A 24,690-nucleotide genomic window follows, 5' to 3' on the forward strand; every position below is an offset into this window, starting at 1 on the left:
GAGGCACCATGCACGTGGACCTCTCATACTCCCCAAAATTAGAAGTTAAGTTACAGCAAGCTGGGGTCCAGCTTCAATTACTCACACCAAGAAATCTGGTCAGGCTTACTGCTAATGTGTTTTAGAACACCTTCAGAGAGCGTGAGGGACAGGAAGGAACATCCAATGTCCTACTGTTTGTGATCGACCTATTTCAAATGCTCAGTGTTCCTTATTCAATCTTGTTCTGAGGGCGAATGACATACTGCCTAGGTGCCTGTGTGATTTGAGCCAATTGATCATTATCTTCCTGTGAAACTCAGACTATTATGCTGACTTTGAAGGGTCATAATTCACTTTCTGTAGGGTCTACACACACACATGGAAAAGACAGTGAGGTGCATTTTTCATAGAGGATGTCAAATGAAATATGTTGAGGTTTTTATCAATAAAAAGGTAGCCAAAGGGTAAACGGTTACTTTGATTTGATATTAAAAAAATGATACAATTCAACTTCACTAATAAAGGTTGAGTTCCCGTTTCCAGCTGCATTACTAACATGTGCTCAAAATGGCTACTAAAAGCTTCATGCAGCAGAGCCTACAGAGGCTCCTCGGTAACATCAATCACTTCCAAGCACCCTTCCAGCGAGCTCCTCTATGAAATGGCAGCATCACATCGTTGGTATCCATGGCAACCGTTCCCCCAAAGGGAAGGTGGATAGCATAGAGCAGAGCAATGTATTGACATCATATTGTAACATCTGGCTCTGGCATAGAGACCCTATTCAATTCTATGGTGGATAGCATATCAACCCTCTGCACCTGCTGGAGGACTCAATGATTAGAGGAACAGAGGCCTCGTTTAGACAGGTAGCCCAATTCGGATCTTTTTTTCCTTCACAAATTGGTCAGATCAGCTTTGAAAAAGATCTGATGTGAAAAAATCTGATTGGTCAAAAGGGACATGAGATGTCTCCCCATCTCCAAAGAACCAGGAGGGTCATAGAGAAATATTAATTCACATTGAAAGATTACTAGACCTGAGATTGCACACATCGGATATTCCCTGTGTTAACATATGAATCACATTGTAGTTGACCATGACACTGATCTTGTACAATTTGAGACATTGAAACAGTCTCAACATCTTGGTTCATCATTATGGTCTATCCATCCATCCTTGTTCGTGTTAATCTGTGATAAATTATACAATTAAAGAGATTATCATCATACATGTATTTATTCTTCATCATCACGTATACATTTTATTCAGGTGGTACAAAGCTGTTTAAGACTTGGCTGCTCGTACTCGTATCGTAATTGCCGTAAAAAAGGAAATACCAGCACGATCAAGTCAAGAAGTACTTTGGCATACATGGTATGTCTTCAGAAGGCAAGCCGACACCGTGAGCACTGCAATGTGAGGAGAGAAAATGACTGTATTATGTCAATGAGCGACTTCATTTGACACTCATTATAAAAGAATAAGAATCCATAAAAATATTTTATTTTTTTAACAATACACACTTAAAATAGTTAATGGATGCAAGTAAAGGCAGGGTTTCTTCCTCTAGCCATTACACCAACTCCAATATGCTGCGTGTGTGTGTGTGTGTGTGTATAGATTCCATTTAGTTTTCGAGGAACCCCAATCCTACCACTGACTTGAGTGAATAAAATGGAGGAAAAAGAAAAACATTTGGCAAAACAATCCAGAGAAAGGGAAGACAACTAGAGAGGGATTGTGACAGCCTCCAGATAATGTATATCCCCTTTCCCTCCACGGTCTGAGGTGATACTTCACAACCCTGCCTTGGATCTCCTTAGGCACAGGGACGAGAGAACGGAAGAATAGGACAGAGAGACAGAGAGACAGAGAGAGAGAGAAAACAACCGAGACAGGTGGAGGAATAATTGAGTGAGATCACCAGTTCATGGTAAAGTTGGGAGTAGTTGGGAGTGGCTGCAGAGGTCTTTATGCCTGGGTTGAGGAGGTTTCGGGGGAGGTATACAGTTGGTTTCAGAATGGGGTAGAGGGGGGTGACTTTCAGAGGTATTGTTGTAGAAAGTGCAGCAGCATGATCTCATAGTGTTCTCCTGACTCAGGGCAGCGAATACTGTGTCGCTCATTGGGGTAGACCTGCAAAACAACAGAGGAAAATCAACCACTAATTCCTGCTTCGGTATACACTATATGGTGGTACATGTGACTACAGTTTGCAATTTTCTGAAAACAATATTCCCTGAAACCCATTCAAATGAAAGAGTTGTCCATTAAAGTCTTGGCTAAGATAGCAGCCCCCTTCTGGGTCCCACTGACACCACATGGGACAGACTGTAGCAGTGCTTCTCTCTAATTGTACAACAATGTCTATGTTAGGGAACCGTATATCAATAGATGGGACATCGTTACCCATAACATGCCTTCAACACAGATTTAGAAATGTCAACAACACATAAATATACTAGCCTGTAGCTGATATGGCTTTCCAGCGCGGATTATTTGTGACACCAGAAAGTTGGTGTGGAAAAAGTGAACATTCTCATCAAGGAATCCGTGTAAAATCAGCAAGCGGTTTGGCCTGGGTGGAGAGGGGTTTCAAAGGGACGGAAACAGACATAGAAACCACATGAAAATATAACAGGTTCAATTTTCATATTCGTCCCTTTTTTTTAATACTACACTACAGTACGCATATCCTGTTTATTTATTATACATATAGAAATGTTTATGGTGCAACTCAATAACGTTCCATCTGTCCTTGAAATTTGAGCTGAGAAATATCCAAAATACAAATAAGTAGTATTTTTGTTGCTCAAAACCAATGCCTGTTTTTATTCAACAATGATCAATAAAATGGAATGGAACTGACCACAACATTGTTACCTTCATCTACAGTACAATATATAAATATAGAAGTTGGCCATTCTTATTTCTTAGATTGGTTCAAGTGTATAGAGTGCAGTAAACAGTATGGGACTGACTCGCTGGGCAGCTTGTCCACATGCAGCGCCACGGAGCCCTCCTCGTAGCCCTGTTGGTTGTTATCAGGTGTATCCATGTAACGCTCTGTGTAACCCGTGTCGTACGCCATCCACACCGTCACGGGAGCGCCCGCTATGGCCACCTGAAAAGGAACAACATTGCTATTTTTTGGGGGGGGGGGGGAATTGATTTATTTTTTCAGTAAGGATAGCATTAAAATAAGCCTGTCCTGCTATTTCTCCCTCCACCAGCCTCCACTGGGACAGACAATTAAGACATTTAAGATGCATTGTACAATCACACTTCAGCAGGTGTTCATTTTCTACATTTTAGCGCAACATGACAGGTCAAACTGCTTTTCAGAAGATGGATGCCTGTGGGAATTTGTTCAGTATAGCAGGGTGGTGGCATACATTGATTGTGTGGCATGTCTAAACTTCTGCTATTTAATGGTTCAATGAAGCCCTATTTCTGTCGAGCAGTACTATACATACGGAATACGCCCCCTGGTACCTCTGCTGCTGGTGAGAGATATGCTGGTATATATGATGCTGGTGAGAGATATGCTGGTGAGAGATATGCTGGTATATATGATGCTGGTGAGAGATATGCTGGTATACATGATGCTGGCGAGAGATATGCTGGTATACATGATGCTGGTGAGAGATATGCTGGTATATATGATGCTGGTGAGAGATATGCTGGTGAGAGAGATATGCTGGTATATATGATGCTGGCGAGAGATATGCTGGTATACATGATGCTGGCGAGAGATATGCTGGTATACATGATGCTGGCGAGAGATATGCTGGTATATATGATGCTGGTGAGAGATATGCTGGTATATATGATGCTGGTGAGAGATATGCTGGTGAAAGGGGGCAGGTAGTCTAGCGGTTAGAGCATTGAGCCAGTAACCAGAAGGTTGATGTTTGAATACCCAAGCTGACAAGGGGGAGAAAAAAAACTAATCTGTTGACGTGCCCTTGGTTTAAAAAAAATACAATTTGTTGATCTTTGCCAGTGTGCTTTGTAGAGCAGTACTAAGGACAGGCACTATGAGAACTGCAGTGTGGAATGACGTGTGACCCAACATCAACACCATGAGGCCTAATGGGAGAACTACATCCATACAGAATGTCATATCTGATGAGCTTCAAATAAATCAAAGCTATACTCACCAATAGGCCAATCTATAACCAACTACATTCAGTCTAATCTCCATTGTAAATGAGATGTGATTACACTTTCTAGAATAAAACGCAATCCAAGATGGTTCTAGTCCAATGAAGTCTCTTCAGATCCCTACCCACTCCTGGAGATCTGAAATGTTTAAATAGGTCTAGGGAAAATCTCCCCTAGCCAATCAGAGGGCAATGTGGTATCGAATCTACTCAGATCCTCAAGTGATTTGGGATTGGAATTGTGTATTTTAGTGTAGTTCCTCTCACCTTGAAGACGTTGGGTCTCTGGATGATGCCCATGAGGGAGAGGAAGCCTCCGTAGGACCAGCCGTGGATGGCCACGCGACTCAGGTCCACAAAGTTGAACCTCTCTGACACGTACTGCAGCCCCTCCACCTGGTCTTCAATCTCCACCTGGCCCTGGTAACACAGAGAGAGAGAGGAGGACATTAGTCTCCACCTGGCCCTGGTAACACACAGAGAGAGAGGAGGGCATTAGTCTCCACCTGGCCCTGGTAACACACAGAAAGAGAGGAGGGCATTAGTCTCCACCTGGCCCTGGTAACACACAGAGAGAGAGGAGGGCATTAGTCTCCACCTGGCCCTGGTAACACACAGAGAGAGAGGAGGGCATTAGTCTCCACCTGGCCCTGGTAACACAGAGAGAGAGGAGGGCATTAGTCTCCACCTGGCCCTGGTAACACAGAGAGAGAGGAGGGCATTCGTCTCCACCTGGCCCTGGTAACACACAGAGAGAGGGGAGGGCATTAGTCTCCACCTGGCCCTGGTAACACAGAGAGAGAGGAGGGCATTAGTCTCCACCTGGCCCTGGTAACACAGAGAGAGAGGAGGGCATTAGTCTCCACCTGGCCCTGTTAACACACAGAGAGAGAGGAGGGCATTAGTCTCCACCTGGCCCTGGTAACACACAGAGAGAGAGGAGGGCATTAGTCTCCACCTGGCCCTGTTAACACACAGAGAGAGAGGAGGGCATTAGTCTCCACCTGGCCCTGGTAACACACAGAGAGAGAGGAGGGCATTAGTCTCCACCTGGCCCTGGTAACACACAGAGAGAGGGGGGCATTAGTCACAGTGACACACCCAGATGGGTCAAATTCACATTTTTATGAGAATACATCTTTAATCACACATTTTCTTCTTAATTTGGGTCACGGGAGGACAATCAATTTCTCATTTGGGTCTCAAGCTGAAAAAGTTCAAGAACACCTGGACTAGATGAAAGATGCGTGAGAGAGTCACACAGGTGCTGTTCCATTAATAAATACCAGAAGGTATTATTAACAGGAAAAAGGGTGCCTGCACACGGTATATGGTGATCCAATGTGATTTAATGAACCTGCACAGCGAGAACAGCCTTTGTTGGCACAGTACAATTTGCCATGTTTGCGTCTATAGTAGAACACGGGTACCTTAAAGATTGAATCCGCAGCATGGGGACCACCGTTATTGTTTTTGTTGCTGAGCTGAAGAGCGTGGTGCAGCAGGGTACGTTTTGTAAATGCCAGTACATATTGTGCTCTTTATCATGCGTGCGATGACATCCGATGGTTGTTGACACTAACTTTCTTGTTGCTGTAATATCATAAACGGACGTTGCAGTTTCACCATTCAGGATTACAGCTTTAATGCTTGTACACAACAATATGGAACAATTTGGATTGGAACCATTTAGAAAAAAAATTTAAAGCAAGATATTGGTTTGGCTTTCGACCAATCCTACCATTTTGTTTTTCAGAGCCCCTTCAAACTTCAGGCCTCTCTGACAGGAGCCTCTCCCGTCGATGACCACCACAGCGTATCCCAGAGAGGCCAGGGTGTTGAGACGCAGGTACTTCATCCCCTTGAAGGTGTTATTCACCAACTGGACCTGTGGGCACACACATACCCTTTTCACACCACTGAGCCGAGCCTAGCCTTGGCCGAGCCTAGCCTTGGCCGAGCCTAGCCTTGGCCGAGCCTAGCTGGGCTAGCCTGATTACACATACACCACAGTTGTTGGAACAATCCTGGAAAGGATCATTTAAAAAAAAAAATATATATATATATTTTAGACATCACCATACGGTTTGGGTCAGCCCTATAGAGACTACAGGACTTCAGCATTGTACACATCTTGCTACTGTACGTGAAAAACAACAAGGTGACAGAACTTGGTATGGTTATTTCTAGGGAAAGTATTGGCTATGATTGCTAGTTACAAACAGGTCATACAGGACCAATTCCATTTCAGCCCCTGACAATGTCTACATTTTAGCTAACCCTAACCCTTTTCCTGACCTTAACCTAATGCTCTTAACTTACTACTTTAATTATCATAACCTGCAGCATAAATTCTCCTAACCTGCGATGAAAAGTCAATTTTGACAAATGCTGTATCCCTTCAAGACAAAACCCAGACTCCTTCCCCTTAGTTCCTACCCCTTCGGTGCTCACAGATCTGATTGGATTTCTATAAGGAATTCCTGATCAAATAACAAAATTGTAATGTCTGAGAGAAGCCACAAACCTGCGGGCCACCGTAGACAAAGAGGACTGTGGGATGCTTCCTGCCAGGCTGAAGGTTGTGAGGCTTGTACACCATTCCATAGAGCTGGAAGCCTGACTTTCCCGGGAAGTCAAATATCTCCGGAGATTTGTAGTCTCCTGGGCAACCTGGAGTACACACAAAGATACACACAGAAAAACAAGATTATGGCTCTCCAACAGTGTTCCTGTAGAGCTATCGCCCTGTAGGTTTTCCCTCCAACAGTGTTCCTGTAGAGCTATCTCCTTGTAGGTTTTCCCTCCAACGGTGTTCCTGTAGAGCTATCTCCTTGTAGGTTTTCCCTCCAACCGTGTTCCTGTAGAGCTATCTTCCTGTAGGTTTTCCCTCTAACCCCAGATGTAACTGACCTTATTCAGCTTATCAACCAGCTAATTATTAGAATCCAGTGTGCTACATGAAGTTTGGAGTGAATACCTACAGGAGGGTAGCTCTCCAGGAACAGGGTTGGAGGGAATATCTACAGGAGGGTAGCTCTCCAGGAACAGGGTTGGAGGGAATATCTACAGGAGGGTAGCTCTCCAGGAACAGGGTTGGTGTGTGAACCTACAGGATGGTAGCTCTCCAGGAACAGGGTTGGAGTGTGAACCTACAGGACGGTAGCTCTCCAGGAACAGGGTTGGAGTGTGAACCTACAGGATGGTAGCTCTCCAGGAACAGGGTTGGAGTGTGAACCTACAGGATGGTAGCTCTCCAGGAACAGGGTTGGAGTGTGAACCTACAGGACGGTAGCTCTCTAGATTGATCGTTTTGTTCATAAAATACAAAAGATAGCCGGCCTTGACATTTTCCATGACTTTTCACTTAGCCAAAACAAATCTCTTAACTACGCAACATGTACAAAATCGTACTCCAAAATAGATCAATGTGATTATTTAATAAGTTCTGGATTTAGCTCGGTTTACCTATGGTGCAACAGTCACTATGAAACACACTGACCGATGCCTGATGTTGTTAGATATCTGGCTTATAAAGCAATTCAATAGTGAGTCAGTTGGGATGGGTAACTCAGAGAAGTGACTAAGTAAAGGGCAGTCTAATATCAAAGCATTATACGGTCTTACTGTGTGTTTTTATGGCAGCATTGATTTACTCCATTCCTCCTCGGAAGTAATCACGGATCTTACACAACAGGGACCAGATTCCCAAAAGCATCTTAAGGCTACGTTCATCATCAGAACCTTCATCAGAACCTTCGTAGGAGCGTAGCTGCTTGTTATTTAGCGACTGCCTCAGACCACTCGTAGAACAGCTAAGTACGTCGTTAGCTGCTTTTTTTGCCCTCCAGCATCAATTTATACAAAGAAGATCTCTGCTAAACACAAAATCAAGATGTATTATCTGCCTTTTCTGCGACCGTCGATATTAACAGTGACTACAAACTTGCCCTTTTCTTTGCATAACAAGCGAAGGATATAAAGACGCTTCCAATGAAAACTGTATTAAAAAGATACATATACAGTATAGGCTACATAGAGCTATATATCTGAAGGATATAGGCTACATAGAGCTATATATCTGAAGGATATAGGCTACAAAGACCTATATATCTGAAGGATATAGGCTACATAGAGCTATATATCTGAAGGATATAGGCTACATAGAGCTATATACCTGAAGGATATAGGCTACAAAGACCTATATATCTGAAGGATATAGGCTACAAAGACCTATATATCTGAAGGATATAGGCTACAAAGACCTATATATCTGAAGGATATAGGCTACATAGAGCTATATATCTGAAGGATATAGGCTACAAAGACCTATATATCTGAAGGATATAGGCTACAAAGACCTATATATCTGAAGGATATAGGCTACATAGACCTATATATCTGAAGGATATAGGCTACATAGACCTATATATCTGAAGGATATAGGCTACATAGACCTATATATCTGAAGGATATTGAAATACATTTCATGTTACTTAATTCAATTGGGTTTTAATTAGCTATTTGTACGCTACTGTCTGTAATTTTTGCCTCAATATATTTCCTGATGTGTAACGTCCGCAATGAATATTTTATTTAACCTTTATTTAAACCAGGCAAGTCAGTTTAGAACAAATTCTTATACCCCGGCCAAACCCGGACGACGCTGGGCCAATGGTGCGCCGTAAAAGTTCAAATAATTTCCAATTGCTTATTAAGCAAACCACAATTTTCTTGTTGCAAATTGTTTACTGATAGCCAGAGGTACGGGTGCAATTTCAAAATGTTGCAAGTCCCCCATCCCCAGTGAAAGTTGTGCCCCTCCAACACTCACACATAATTTACAAACGAAGCATGTGTTTAGTGAGTCCACCAGATCAGAGGCAGTAGAGATGACCAGGGATGTTCTCTTGATAAGTGCGTGAATTAGACAATTTCCCTGTTCTGCTAAGCATTCAAAACGTAACAAGTACTTTTGGGTGTCAGGGAAAATGTATGGAGTAAAAAGTACATTATTTCCTTTCCGGTATGCAGTGAAGTAAAAGTACATTATTTCCTTTCCGGTATGCAGTGAAGTAAAAGTAGTCAGACATATGAATAGTAAAGTGGAACCCCAGTACAGATACCAAGCTGCCAAACTAACCCTGATTCCTACCCATGCTAGACTATGGAGACGTCATTTATATATCGGCAGGTAAGGGTGCTCTCGAGCAGCTAGATGTTCTTTACCATTCGGCCATCAGATTTACCACCAATGCTCCTTATAGGACACATCATAGCCCTCTTTACACTTCTGTAAACTGGTCACCTCTGTGTACCAGTCACAAGACCCACTGGTTGATGCTTATTTATTAAACCTTCTTAGGCCTCACTCCCCCTATCTGAGATATCTACTGCAGCCCTCATCCTCCACATACAACACCCATTCTGCCAGTCACATTCTGTTAAAGGTCCCCAAAGCACACACATCCCTGGGTCGCTCCTCTTTTCAGTTTGCTGCTGCTAGCGACTGGAACGAGCTGCAACAAACACTCAAACTGGACAGTTTTATCTCAATCTCTTAATTCAAAAACTCAGTCATGGACACTCTTACTGACAGTTATGGCTGCTTCGCGTGATGTATTGTTGTCTCTACCTTCTTGCCCTTTGTGCTGTTGTCTGTGCCCAATAATGTTTGTACCATGTTGTGCTGCTGCCATCTTGTGCTTCTGCCATGTTGTGTTGCTACCATGCTATGTTGTTGTCTTATGTCTCTATGTTGTGGTGTCTCTTGTCGTGATGTGTGTTTTGTCCATATTTGTATTTTATTTTTTAATCCCAGGCCCCCCATTCCCGCAGGAGGCCTTTTGCCTTTTGGTAGGCAGTCATTGCAAATAAGAATTTGTTCTTAACTGACTTGCCTAGTTAAAGGTTAAATAAATAATAAACAAAAATACTTAAGTAGTACGTTAAAGTATTTTACTTAAGTACTTTACACCACTGGAAACGCATGTTACATCTTCAGCCGTTGTAGGAAAGATGCATGGTTAAAACTCTCAGAAGCCTAAATTCCATTGCTATCAGGAGACCTGGAATGAGTAAATGGTACAGTTTACACCTATACAGTGATTGCCTCAAGGAAGAAAGGATACATCTTTAAAGGGGTAATCTGTGATTGCCACATACATTTTTGGGACTTTTAAAGTAATGATATAAACCCTCCTCTCTTCCTTACCTGGGGCTTCCATCATGCTGGCCCAGAACTCAGGCACCATGTGGAGAGGGTCTCCCTCGGGGCCAGTCAGCTTGTAGACGTGGAGACAGGGGGGAGTGCTCACGTTACTGTAGTGGCTGACAAACATATCAAAGTTCTGTGGAGAGAGAAAAAGAGAGGGAGAGTAAAGAATAGAGAGAGAAAGAGGGATAGAAAGGGGAGATACAATGATAAGGGGTGAGAGAAGGAGACAGATGAACAGCTGTGAATTAATCTTCACATCGGAGACAGAATGTCACGGGGCCCTGATTTCAAGCCAGCTTGGTCTCTCACCGTACAATGTTAAAGGTATACCTGAAAAATCACAACAGATCTGAGACCATCAGGTTTAGAACCACCTCCCTGGATAACTCCACATCACAGAGGGCCCAGATGCCCACACAACAGGCCATGTCTACTCTGCCCAATCTGTTAACAGCTAAGGCAAGTCCCTGTAACATTGTAGTAACATCCATCAATACCCTCTCACACAGGCACACAGTGACGCTGAATGACCAGATGGTTAAACAGCATGACATGGGCAGAGTTCCACAACACTGCCTGATGTAACCAGGCTTCTCATAGGGAAGAGATCAGCTGTACTTCCCTAAGGTACTTATGTGGTGTGGTCTCATGAAGCGTGGGGAGGGGATGATTGAGTGCAGTGTGTCTAACTGAGAGCAGAATGCCAGGATGTTACAGTGTTCGTTGGTACTACCTACTGCAGTCATGTTGTTTGGCAAAATGGCCACCGGAGAGCTTGTGAATGCAATGACAGGTGACAGAGGGCCATATTTATATATATATATATTCAATCAATCCCTGTAGCCCGATTACAAGAATACATTTTTGGGGTAAGAGTTGGAATTACAGGGTGCCAGAGGGGGGCTTGGCAGCCAGGCAATCCTATTTGTTGAGTGAGTCCATACCTTGCTTACAGAGCAGCTGTGGGAGAAGCCAGGCTTGCTGAGTCTGACCACGTCGCCTGGGGACTGATAGCTGACCACATAGAGGTGGTGCTCCAGGGGAGTGTCTCTAGTGCCCTGGAAGTACACCAGCTTAGAGGCCTCATTCACCCAGATCTACAGAGAGAATCACAGATTAAATTTATATTGATGGCAGAACATGCATTATAAACTTACAATAGCGTAAGCACACACAAAAGTCTATTATAAAGATATTTTATAATGCACTGTGACAATAAGGGTTTTAATCTGACTGACTGAATATCCTACCTTGGAGCCATGCCTGGCCAAAACCTCCCACTCCCCACTGGTCAGAGTCACCTCCTCCTTGATTGCACATTTAAAGTCTCCTGCAGAGGAAAATACCATAGAGATTAGAGATGATATTTTGACTTTTATTACATTAGCCAGACTTACAGTGCAGTAATGTGACGCCCGGATGGCGACTACAGATTGTTCAAAGTTCAATCAATATCTCACCTTCATTAAATCACGACACATACAGATCAGTGATTAGCTCAAGGAAGGAAGGACAAAGCCTGAATCCCAGATCTGTTTGTGCTGTCACACAAAACATGACGATAGCCAGGTTTCCATCCAATTTGCGACAGAATTTCATGTGAATATTCTAAAATACCCAGAGGTGTTTCCATCAAACTGACTGGCTGTGGATAAAAAGCTGTGTGGGATGATGTAATGCACATAAAATGTCCATGTACCCCGGGCTTTCGAGTGGCGCAGCGGTCTAAGGCACTGCATCGCAGTGTTGAGGCGTCACTACAGCCTGGGGTTGTAGCGTCATAACCGGCCGTGACCAGGAGTCCCATGGGACGGCGCACAATTGGCCCAGCATCATCCGGGTTGGGGCTCTGTCACGACCGGGTTGGGGCTCTGTCACGACCGGGTTGGGGCTCTGTCACGACCGGGTTAAGGGTCCTTGTCCCATCGCGCACTAGTGACCCCTGTGGCGGGCTTGGGCGCAGTGCACACTGACGCGGTCGCACGGTGTTTCCTCCGACACATTGGTGCGGCTGGCTTCTGGGTTAAGTTGGCATTGTGTCAAGAATCAGTGCGGCTTGGTTGGGTTGTGTTTCGGAGGATGCACAGCTCTTGACCTTCGCCTCTGAGTCCGTACGGGAGTTGCAGCGATGAGACAAGATCGTAATCAAGAAATTGGTGAGAAAACGGGGGCAAAAAAAACAAAGTTGAAAATGCGATGGAAACCAATTTAAGTCTAACGATGGTTTTGTCACTCAAACGTTCTCCATCTGGTTTTGGAGCATGTGCTCTAGACAACAGTTCACTGATAAAGTGGACAGGGTAGGTTGTATGATGAGATTATAGATAACAGTAAGATCATTATTTTTTGATAATGGCATGTCACCAGAATTCAAATAATACCCTCTATATCCCTCAAACTCAACTCTGGACCTGGAAGCTAGTTCCACTGCTTTGTTTCATTGTTCCCCTCTAATCAGGGACTGATTTAGGGTTGGTCCCCCTCCACTCCCCTGTAAATAATCCCCAGGTCGATGCTGTAAATGAGAACGTGTTCTCAGTCAACTTACCTGGTGAAAAAATAAAAAAAGAATCAGGTTGAACAGAAAACCATCAGGCTCCTGACCTCGTAGGTTAAGAGTTGAGTACCACTGCTCTATATTTATTCTACATTTGCATAAAGTTCATCATAACTGGTTTTGTCTGTGGTAGTAGGCATATCATCACGTGACTCTTACTGGCTATTATATCAAAGGTTGCTCATAACTGTGTCTCAACCGCAATTGTCACAATCTATTTAACCAATAAACTTATCCCGCCTTGTGAAGTGTATTTTTGGGGGGACCGAGATTTAGCAAATTTGCTTTTTCCATCAGGCCCGACGTGGGTTTTATTATGCAAAACCTGGTTAATAACAGCAACGGAATTACCCTCTGTGTATTTGTAGCTTCCTGACCATTGGTAGCAGTCTGGTTGCAATGCTGATGTGACTTTGTACAGATGGCTGAAGCCCGTTTTGGATTCATTCACCCATATGAAAGAGAACTCGTCCTCTGACGTTTGAACGAATGGATAGAAAACATCATGAACCTGTGGACAACAGAAAAACATTGTTGTTAGTTTGTTGTGGCCTGATTCTTCCATGCAAATACACACTGTCAACATACATACACACTGTCAACATACATACATACACACTGTCAACATACATACACACACACTGTCAACATACATACATACACACTGTCAACATACATACATACACACTGTCAACATACATACATACACACTGTCAACATACATACATACACACTGTCAACATACATACACACACACTGTCAACATACATACACACTGTCAACATACATACCCACACACTGTCAACATACATACCCACACACTGTCAACATACATACACACTGTCAACATACATACCCACACACTGTCAACATACATACCCACACACTGTCAACATACATACCCACACACTGTCAACATACATACCCACACACTGTCAACATACATACACACACACTGTCAACATACATACATACACACTGTCAACATACATACATACACACTGTCAACATACATACACACTGTCAACATACATACACACTGTCAACATACATACACACTGTCAACATACATACACACTGTCAACATACATACACACTGTCAACATACATACATACACACTGTCAACATACATACACACACACTGTCAACATACATACATACACACTGTCAACATACATACATACACACTGTCAACATACATACATACACACTGTCAACATACATACATACACACTGTCAACATACATACACACACACTGTCAACATACATACACACTGTCAACATACATACCCACACACTGTCAACATACATACCCACACACTGTCAACATACATACCCACACACTGTCAACATACATACCCACACACTGTCAACATACATACACACTGTCAACATACATACCCACACACTGTCAACATACATACATACACACTGTCAACATACATACCCACACACTGTCAACATACATACACACACACTGTCAACATACATACATACACACTGTCAACATACATACATACACACTGTCAACATACATACACACTGTCAACATACATACACACTGTCAACATACATACACACTGTCAACATACATACACACTGTCAACATACATACACACTGTCAACATACATACACACTGTCAATATATAGCCCTTCAAATCACTATTACACTAGAGTGACTGTGAGATGAGTGGGAATTCAACAACCAAACTGTACATGCAGCTAAATATTAGAGTAATTCCCAAGAAGCATTAAATCTTCTATTTTTGAGAGGGCACTGATAGCCAAATCTACAGTCTGACGATTAATTCTACATAATACTAAGCACATATCTGGTAACTACAATTCTCTCATAAGGTACAGATGGATGAAAGACCGAGGCTCCAGAGTTTAAAATGAGGAATGACAAGTCAGTGCCCCTCCTTTCCCTTTCCCTAACCCGTAGTCATTTTCCATATTATCCCCACACTGCCCTGCCCATCTCACATTGATCCAGATGTCGGTGGTCTCCTCGTAGACGATGTAGGGTTGGACGTCATGGGGCACGGCCTCCAGGTTCTTCTGCCTCTGGGCCAGGTCATCTGTGACGGGGATGAAGAGGGCCGGGGGCAGCAGCACCAGCTGGAGCCTCCTCTGACTGCGGTCTAGCAGCACTGCCCAACCACTGGGGGAGACCGAAACACACATTCCCTCACTGACTGGATCATACGCACAGTACAATAATGACAGGTCCAACATCACTAATGCCTTGTCCTTTCCGCAAGCTCAGAGGACACCAACCCAGGTCCTCGAGCGCTACAGAGTATGCAGGCCTGTGTTGGAGCTCAACACTAGCACAACTGATTCAATTAATCAACTAATCAACCAAAGATTTCTGCGGAATTGGAGCATGACTTTTCCCGTCCCCCGGGCCTAACCATCAACAATGTAAGCCAAATAGCATCAGAGACAGGTCAAAAGCAGTGTTTCCTGGGGAAACATTATGTCGTAACACTCACTATTTGCCATCAGTCGTCCATCCTGCGCGGGAGATGTACTCCGTCCCAGGGAACAGGGAGGTGAAGGGGAGAACTAGCTCCTTGTCTTGAATGCTCACGATCTGGAGACACACACACACACACACACACGTCTCCTTGTAAACACTACAGTGAGCAGCAAGAGCAAAATAAGAGAATAAATGGAGAGCAGTCAAAAGCAGCTTACTTTTCCTTGTATGTCAGTCTTTATCTCAGCCAGTTTCAGGGTGGTTTGAGGATTTTTACTGCCTACAAAAAAAATATATATTTTTGTTAATTCTAGTGGTCTACTCTTGAAATGAATTCATTAGGTCATTGCTAATACTGTATATTTGCCTAGCTTCCCAAACTCCTTGCTCCGGCCAAACTCTACACCACGACCACAGATGTTAGTTTCTTCCCTGCAATGAGTCTGGATCTGAGTACCTCCCCAACGATTTCTAGAACAAACACATTCCTGACGTTCTGATTGGTCCCAGAAACAGATGGGTTGGGCCAGAACCAGAACACGCGTGGGTAAAGCGGCGCCTTGTTTTCTACAACACCCCTCATTTTGACGCAACCATAAACAACTTCAATGATGGCAGTCATAGAGCAGCGGAATAATTCAGTTTGAGTCGTCAGGCAAAACACGTGTCACTACAACCATATACAACCCTACCCGAGTAGGCCTCAACCTGCGCCAGGGGGACTCGACCCGACCAGCGCCAGGGGGACTCGACCCAACCAGCGCCAGGGGGACTCGACCCAACCAGCGCCAGGGGGACTCGACCCAACCAGCGCCAGGGGGACCCAACCAGCGCCAGGGGGACCCAACCAGCGCCAGGGGGACCCAACCAGCGCCAGGGGGACCCAACCAGCGCCAGGGGGACCCAACCAGCGCCAGGGGGACCCAACCAGCGCCAGGGGGACCCAACCAGCGCCAGGGGGACCCAACCAGCGCCAGGGGGACCCAACCAGCGCCAGGGGGACTCAACCAGCGCCAGGGGGACTCAACCAGCGCCAGGGGGACTCACCTGTGCGGGGGTATCTGTAGGCGTCTGCCTTCCGCTCCTCCAAGGCTGGAGAGGGAACATGAATGATCTCTACCTCCGTCTCATCCACCTCTTCATACAGCAGGTACAGAGTTTTGCCCCCATCTGAGTCTAACAGAGAAGAGCAGGTTAGACAGACAGAACTGATAACATGCTCTTGAAAATGCATACAGAAACAGCTAGCACCCATAACAGACACAGCTTCATGATGACAGTGTGTCTGGGGCAAGTTAAAGCCTGTACGACGTTCATCAAAGCATGACTGACTGACGGTTTGATTAAGGAAGAGCCCAATTTCTCACATGAAAATGGTTCCTTCTCTAGTCATAAGGAAGGCGTGACAGAAGGTGCCTACTCACCCTCTACGGCAGAGGGACTCCACCAGTAGCCAGTGAAGCGGTCAAACTCCTCCTGTATCACAAACGTGGCCACGCCCGCAGACTTGGGGTCCTCCTTCACATTATCCAGACCTGACCCAGGGAGAGATTCATTTATTTCATTAAATCCATGCAGTGTCAGCAAGATGGCCTAGAGAGTGTAAACAATTCAATACAACTACAGTACACAAACTTCCAAAAGTCCCTGACCCTTCTGACCTTTGTGACAGAAGGTGAGTCTCCTCTCCTCCCCAGACTTGAGGTTAGCCAGCCACAGGTCGTTGTTGTTGATGAAAGCAATGAAGTTGGGCTGTCCTGGGGAGATCTTGGGGTCCATGCGGGTCCCTGAGCACTGTGTCTTAATCTCCACCGGCTTAATGGGCGCAGACTGCTTTTAAACCAGGAAACACACTCAGTGTACAGGGTCGTATTCATTAGGCACTAAACTGAACAAAACAGACAAACAGTGACGACCTCAACTTGTCCAATAGAACTGCTTGTTTTCGTTTTCCATTGATAAACATTTTTTTTGCTACAGTGTGCCTTAATGAATGCAACCCTGAAGACACAACCAGACACACAGCAACATCCATTCATCGCTGTGGCGTTGGGTGCTGTGCAGTTCATGCACCAATGCTCATATCAACTATAGGATGTTAAAATGACATTCAATAACGCAGCTACTAATCAAAGTTACTGTAACTCACTTAGTGGCAATTGCAGATGTAGGAAAGCGATTTCTAAGTTCATTTAATGAATAAAGGGGGGGTAAGACTCACGATGAAGCCATTGTTTCCCCCGTCCTGACAATAGAAGAGGCTGTTGCTGGCCTGGAAGAGGAACAGGCCGGTCTGGGCGTGGTAGTCATAGGAAGTGATCCCAAACGCTCCCAGGCGCTTCCGCTCCCTAAGGAGCTCCTCTTCCCGGGAATAGGCCCCCTGGTGCGGCGTGGCCTGGTAGTGAGGGGAAAGTCATTTTGCTGTCATCATAATGATTTAAAGGTAGACTCAGCGATATGACGTTGGTGCACAAAGTAAACAGCATAGTGGGTCAATTTCAGCAACAACTAAGAACGTTGAAGCGCGAGGCTAAAAACTTCACAGCTGTTTTGGTCCCGTACCTGAAATCAAATGAAATGAAATTGTATTTGTCACATGCTTCGTAGGCAACAGGTGTAGACTCACAGTGAAATGCTTACTTACTGGTCCATTTACATTACTGACTGACTTGTTGAACGTGTTCAACAGTGACGATGTGACAGTTAGCCAGAGCCTCCCTCCTTCTGGACCTATGGAAGAGGAAGGTTCCACTGGCCAGGGACACTGAGGACAACTTCTTGGGCTTCAGGAGGAAGGCCAATGGAAAATTGGACACTCGTGCTGCTGCAGGCTTTGGAGTCGGGTGAGACTGGCAGGACCTCAACGACCTGAGCAACCGGACGGACTAATATGTAAACTGAGCCAGTGACGGCCGCTGATGCAGCTTTGGCAGATCGCAGTGTTGTTGTGGAGGCTTCTGTCACCCATGATGGAACATCTCATCCTACATCCAGGACGACACTACTTGGTATCAGATGGATGTCGCTATTGCAACGCTGGACTAAGGCTGCAGGAGAAACTCGCTGCTCTGGACTGTGCTGACCACTCTGTCTCCCATTCCATCCTGCCATTGGCAAGGACATTCCCACCTTTACTGTTAAGGTGAGGCTGCAAGTTGTACCAACAAAATATAATATAGCACTCTGGTACCCTGCAAACCATGACCCATTTTGTATTCTACATGAGTCAAATGTAATGGAGTCCATTGCCCATGTGAATGGCTGCTGTTCATACAAGGATTTGTACATTGCTAGTCATGATGGCGTTGTTGATCTGATAGCCAGAGAGGTGAGACAAGTGGTCTCACCAACAGCACACATGCATAAACATTGTTGTGTAACAGGAAGCTGGTTTGATGTTGATGATGATGTGATTTCCTGTGGGCCAAATACACCAGATATTGTTGTTGTGGGGGAGGCGTTCATTGGAAGTGGGCTGCTCAGTGGGCGGCTACATGGAGCAAACCTTTGCTGAGAAGCTTTTTAAATACCAGCCTCTCATGGCATGCTGGGACAGCCTCGGGTGGAGGTGCAAGCTGGTGGCGCTGATATTTGGCACATACACAGACTTGGTGTGGCCTCCAGATTGCGGGCCTGACAAAAACTAGGGCGAAGCAATTGACAAGATACTGCTCTGTTTCAGCTGTCGTGGGCAGCCTAGCTGTTTGGAGGAGGTGCTTTCTGTACCCTGGAGGGCCATGCATACAGGGACCTTTGAAATGTTTGGATCCTTTTTTTGTACATTTGATTGGTGAATTCGGATAAATTATTTAAAATGTGTGGCGTCAGTATGCATGTGTGTGCCTGTTATCTGAGAGAGTGAAGCGAACCCATGCACATGCGAAGATACTGTGTGTGACTGTGTGCGAGCGAAGTCTGCATCTCACTCATCGCAATATCTGCGGTGATGATCGTGGCAGCGTCATTTCGCTGAGTCTACCTTTAATGATTATTCAACTGTTATTTACAGTGCCTTGCGAAAGTATTCGGCCCCCTTGAACTTTGCGACCTTTTGCCACATTTCAGGCTTCAAACATAAAGATATAAAACTGTATTTTTTTGTGAAGAATCAACAACAAGTGGGACACAATCATGAAGTGGAACAACATTTATTGGATATTTCAAACTTTTTTAACAAATCAAAAACTGAAAAATTGGGCGTGCAAAATTATTCAGCCCCCTTAAGTTAATACTTTGTAGCGCCACCTTTTGCTGCGATTACAGCTGTAAGTCGCTTGGGGTATGTCTCTATCAGTTTTGCACATCGAGAGACTGACATTTTTTCCCATTCCTCCTTGCAAAACAGCTCGAGCTCAGTGAGGTTGGATGGAGAGCATTTGTGAACAGCAGTTTTCAGTTCTTTCCACAGATTCTCGATTGGATTCAGGTCTGGACTTTGACTTGGCCATTCTAACACCTGGATATGTTTATTTTTGAACCATTCCATTGTAGATTTTGCTTTATGTTTTGGATCATTGTCTTGTTGGAAGACAAATCTCCGTCCCAGTCTCAGGTCTTTTGCAGACTCCATCAGGTTTTCTTCCAGAATGGTCCTGTATTTGGCTCCATCCATCTTCCCATCAATTTTAACCATTTTCCCTGTACCTGCTGAAGAAAAGCAGGCCCAAACCATGATGCTGCCACCACCATGTTTGACAGTGGGGATGGTGTGTTCAGCTGTGTTGCTTTTACGCCAAACATAACGTTTTGCATTGTTGTTGTTGTTTAGAGGGACGGCCAGGTCTTGGTAGATTTGCAGTGGTCTGATACTCCTTCCATTTCAATATTATCGCTTGCACAGTGCTCCTTGGGATGTTTAAAGCTTGGGAAATCTTTTTGTATCCAAATCCAGCTTTAAACTTCTTCACAACAGTATCTCGGACCTGCCTGGTGTGTTCCTTGTTCTTCATGATGCTCTCTGCGCTTTTAACGGACCTCTGAGACTATCACAGTGCAGGTGCATTTATACGGAGACTTGATTACACACAGGTGGATTGTATTTATCATCATTAGTCATTTAGGTCAACATTGGATCATTCAGAGATCCTCACTGAACTTCTGGAGAGAGTTTTCTGCACTGAAAGTAAAGGGGCTGAATAATTTTGCACGCCCAATTTTTCAGTTTTTGATTTGTTAAAAAAATGTGAAATATCCAATAAATGTCGTTCCACTTCATGATTGTGTCCCACTTGTTGTTGATTCTTCACAAAAAAATACAGTTTTCTATCTTTATGTTTGAAGCCTGAAATGTGGCAAAAGGTCGCAAAGTTCAAGGGGACCGAATACTTTCGCAAGGCACTGTAATTGTCGCTGTCTGGAGACTGTGGGTATCTCTGAATGAATGTCTGTGAATATGTGAGAAATGATCGTTCCACTTTCCTATTACGCATCTCCTGGCTTCAGGTCTTGTTATGAACATTTCCAGTGAATTGGCTATTTTTTTTTTGACAAACCACGGTAAAAAACAAAATGTTAGAGAGCTTGAGATCTTAATCTTATGAGGATAATAACTATAACATATTTTATTAGGATTTCCTTGGCACCAGGTTCGGAGGTCATTAGGTTTCAGTGACACACAGAGAATTCAAGGGGTATTCACCTGGAAGTGATCCAGCATCTGTTTCCACGACAACACCAAGAGGGCCTCTTTACGGATCTTCTTGGGGATTTCCGAGTAGAGCAGTGAGTTCTCTCTACTTCCGTAAGGCATTCCTGATCGATAGAGAGAGACGGTCGGAAGTGAAAATGAGTTAAGAGGCCAAGGTACAACTTGCAAAACAGTGTTGCAACTTGAGAAACGTGAGTAACTCAATGAAGCACTGAGTAAGCCAGTGTGACGATCATCAGTGGCAGATGGCCTTGGCTCACCGAGGTAGTACAGTCGATGGGAGTGGGGGCCTGACTCATCGTTTTTCTGCACAAAGTGGAAGTCATGGGGAGCTTTGTTGGCGATCATTCCTGAGTACTTCCTGCTGCTGTGGATGATGTCACGCAGGCCGCCCCACGAGTGCTTCTCCACATAGAACTGAGATGGACCGTCCTCCATCTCCACCACCTCTGTGCTGTCTGTTAGCCCGTCCACCGCCGTCATATTCCCTCCTAAACAACTGAGAGGGAGAACAGAAAAAAAACACAGAGACAACCCGCTGGTCATCTACATGCTCACGAACAATGGCACTTGCATCTAGTATGGAAACGCACACAGACAGACAGCTACACATGTATTGGCCTATACAGTGGGTTATCTAGCACTCCTATCCGCAGAGAAGGTACACACAGGTCATTGGAACGCACATGGACACCATACCTTTTCCAGTAACCTTCTGTTTTGTCTCCAAGTTTGACCTTCTTCACTCTATGCATTCACTGGCCAACAAGCCTCAACCAGAGTCTGCAATCTAAAGTTAAACGTTCAAATAAAAGGGTTAATCAATCTTATATATACATTGAATAAAACGCCTACATATAAAATCTCTCTCATTCAATCCTGCATGCGGTAAAGGTTTGGTATTTAGGTCAGCAGGTAGCCTAGTGGTTAAGGGCGTTGGTCCAGTAACCGAAAGTTCGCTGGTTTGAATTCCTGAGCCGACTAGGAGAAGAAGCTGTTGATGTGCCCTTGAGCAAGGCATGGGATCCTAGTCACTCTGGATAAGAGCGTCTGCTAAAGGACTAAAATGTATCTAAGCTGTGATAGAAGATAGCAAAGGCATAAGGAATGGTCCACATTCCATTGCTTGTATAGTTTGATGCTACAGGAATGCATGAAACCTTAGCCAACATAGTGACAGTAAAAACAAAGTTTGCACTCTGTATGGAGTGGGCAGGCGTAAAGGCGGTTGCCAAGGACCCCATTGACGTTCTTTGTGTTGGTGGAATTTCAGAGAACTCATTTGCTTTCAGATGATGTGAAGAAAACATTCAAGCACTGGATTTAAAGGGAATCTGATCACCAATAGCCTGCTCGGTGCCCATTGTCCAAACAAACCTATGGGCCGTGACCCTTCAACCTGGCCTTTACAATGTCACACTGAAGCTCCAGAAGGAGTGGATGGGTGTGTAAACATTATGACAATAGCTCCAAAACAGCCCTCTGGGAGACTAGGGTGAAGATGCAAATTGGTCATAGCTCTATACTGAACAGAAATATAAAAGCAACAATTTCAAAGATTTTACTGAGTTACAATTTATATGAGAAAATCTGTCAATTTAAACAAAAAATGAATTTGGCCCTCATCTATATGCATCTGTTGGTCACAGATACTTTAAAAGAAATGGGCCTCTCGTCACGGTATCTCTGTGCATTGAAATTGCCAACGATAAAATGCAATTGTTTGTTGTCTGTAACTTATGCCTGCCTATACCATAACTCTACCTCCACTCTGTTCCCAATGTTGACATCAGCAAACTGCTCTCCCAAACGATGCCATACACGTGGTCGGCGGTTGTGAGGCCGGTTGGATGTACTGCCAAATTCTCTAAAACGACGTTGGTAGAGAAATTGACATGAAATTATCTGGCAACAGCTCTGGTGGAAATTCCTGCAGTCAGCATGCCAATTGCACCCTCCCTCAAAACTTGGGAGATATCTGTGGCGTTGTGTTATAAAACTGCACATTTTAGAATTGTCCCCAGCACAAGATCCATCCGTGTAATGATCGCACTGTTTAATCAGCTTCTTCATATGCCACACCTGTCAGGGGGATGGATTATCTTGACAACTGAGAAATGTTCACTAAACAGGGGCTGTAAACACATTTGAGAGAAATAAGCTTTTTGTGTGTATGGAACACTTCGCATTTTATTTCAGCTCATGAAACCAACACGTTACATTTCTATTTTTTATCGGGGGGGGGTTGGAAGGCCTAAACTGCACCATACAGAAAAGGTATGAAGAAGTATCACTTCTGCGTCTGGAAAGCAGGAAGTGATAGCTGACAAACTCGTTTTTGTCATCCACACGTTGCCTGCATTGACTACAGACTAATCTAAGTCACTGACATTTTCTATTCCATTCATAACCTTTGATGATAAAATGAACTGATATTCCACCATTGTAAATATCAGATAGGTTGGTAGCTAGAAAGAATTGGGAAAGGAAACCAGGGATAGGGGAAATAATTGAATTACCGGTACGTACGACATAGCTATCTTTGTTCTCATCAAGGGGTCACAACTGTAGCTGGATATAGTTTAGCTAGCTAACCGTACAAGTTGGCAACCGTGTCGTGATTAGCTTAATTGTATATCTAATATAGCGTAAGTGTTACATTGCGGCAATCTAACTACATATTACCTCAACGTTTGCCAGCTAGAATACACTAACATGACAGCTCTCTCGTGACAGTTGTCGGGTATACCAGCTTGGCCACTATGAGCTAGCTGGGTCCTTAGCAAGCCTGTCACTGGAGTCGACTATCAGAATCGAGTTCAGAAGCGTATACTTACCAATCCAGCCACTTCTTATTTTCCAAACGATTCTTTGCTTTACTAGGTAGGTATTAAAAAACTAATATTATTACCGCTAAAGGTTGTGTCCATGGCCCAGAATGTAGGCAGACATAAACGTAGATCACGAAGGAGAACACCCAGGAACCTTCTAACCCGGGGATAATGCTTCGGCGCTTTTACAGGGCCGCACCGCTCCTCTTCGGCTGTGTTCGCAAGGATGATGCTGCGCTAGCGGTTGCGCATTGATTAATCCTAACCAGAAATGAGTGTTTGATACGAGGCAATTTATGAATATAAAGAATTGTACACATTATACTGTAAACATGTACTGACAGGAAAGGTTGCCAAAACTGTAAATGATTCAAGATTATTGCATTGGAAAATATGCAGTCCGTCCATAAACCCCCCTCAACCAAAACAGTAGATGCAATGTTCAATTAACACAACAATATCAATTACTGTCAACTCTTAATTGCTTTAATGAAATGTCCCAGTTTACTAGACATTCACGATTCAGGTGGCGAAGCAATCTAGGGTGTTTGTTCGTTTATTACACGTGACTGTTTGGCAGTAATTTTCTCTGAATAAACGTGATAGATGCTCACATATGAGCTTACCCTTGTGGTAGTCATGTATATGCAAATTTAGGCAAAGTGTTGAGACACGTGAAACATACCATACTGCCAGTAAACGGATTATTTATTTTAAATACCCCCCCAAAATGTTAACACATTGGCACATATGTACCCAGACCTTGAAAACTAAATTAATTCAGTGTCATTAGACCCCT

At 44.2% G+C, this 24,690-nt stretch overlaps 1 protein-coding gene across 3 annotated transcripts; it reads right to left on the reverse strand.

The window, feature by feature from the left end:
• Nucleotides 1-1,204: 1,204 nt before the first annotated feature.
• Nucleotides 1,205-24,087, reverse strand: LOC139375931 (dipeptidyl peptidase 9-like). Of its 3 annotated transcripts, none has more exons than XM_071117902.1 (21): nucleotides 23,898-24,087; nucleotides 21,760-21,850; nucleotides 21,321-21,559; nucleotides 21,052-21,164; nucleotides 17,635-17,808; nucleotides 17,075-17,243; nucleotides 16,838-16,948; nucleotides 16,461-16,589; nucleotides 15,632-15,693; nucleotides 15,427-15,527; nucleotides 14,915-15,092; nucleotides 13,277-13,436; nucleotides 11,619-11,698; nucleotides 11,313-11,465; nucleotides 10,366-10,501; nucleotides 6,679-6,824; nucleotides 5,893-6,039; nucleotides 4,419-4,571; nucleotides 2,967-3,109; nucleotides 2,452-2,563; nucleotides 1,205-2,121 (listed from the first exon to the last, which is right to left on the reverse strand). In XM_071117902.1, exons 2-21 carry the CDS (start codon nucleotides 21,813-21,815, stop codon nucleotides 2,029-2,031), a joined length of 2,655 nt encoding a protein of 884 aa, XP_070974003.1. In that variant the 5' UTR covers nucleotides 21,816-21,850; nucleotides 23,898-24,087; the 3' UTR covers nucleotides 1,205-2,028. The 3 variants fall into 3 exon arrangements, with proteins under 3 accessions (XP_070974003.1, XP_070974002.1, XP_070974004.1); XM_071117901.1 differs by having other exon boundaries at nucleotides 17,075-17,246; nucleotides 23,898-24,074; XM_071117903.1 differs by having other exon boundaries at nucleotides 17,075-17,246; nucleotides 21,321-21,551; nucleotides 23,898-24,040.
• Nucleotides 24,088-24,690: the final 603 nt, after the last annotated feature.

The sequence above is a fragment of the Oncorhynchus clarkii genome, chromosome 20, assembly GCF_045791955.1.
Source record: "Oncorhynchus clarkii lewisi isolate Uvic-CL-2024 chromosome 20, UVic_Ocla_1.0, whole genome shotgun sequence".
Taxonomy (NCBI): domain Eukaryota; kingdom Metazoa; phylum Chordata; class Actinopteri; order Salmoniformes; family Salmonidae; genus Oncorhynchus; species Oncorhynchus clarkii.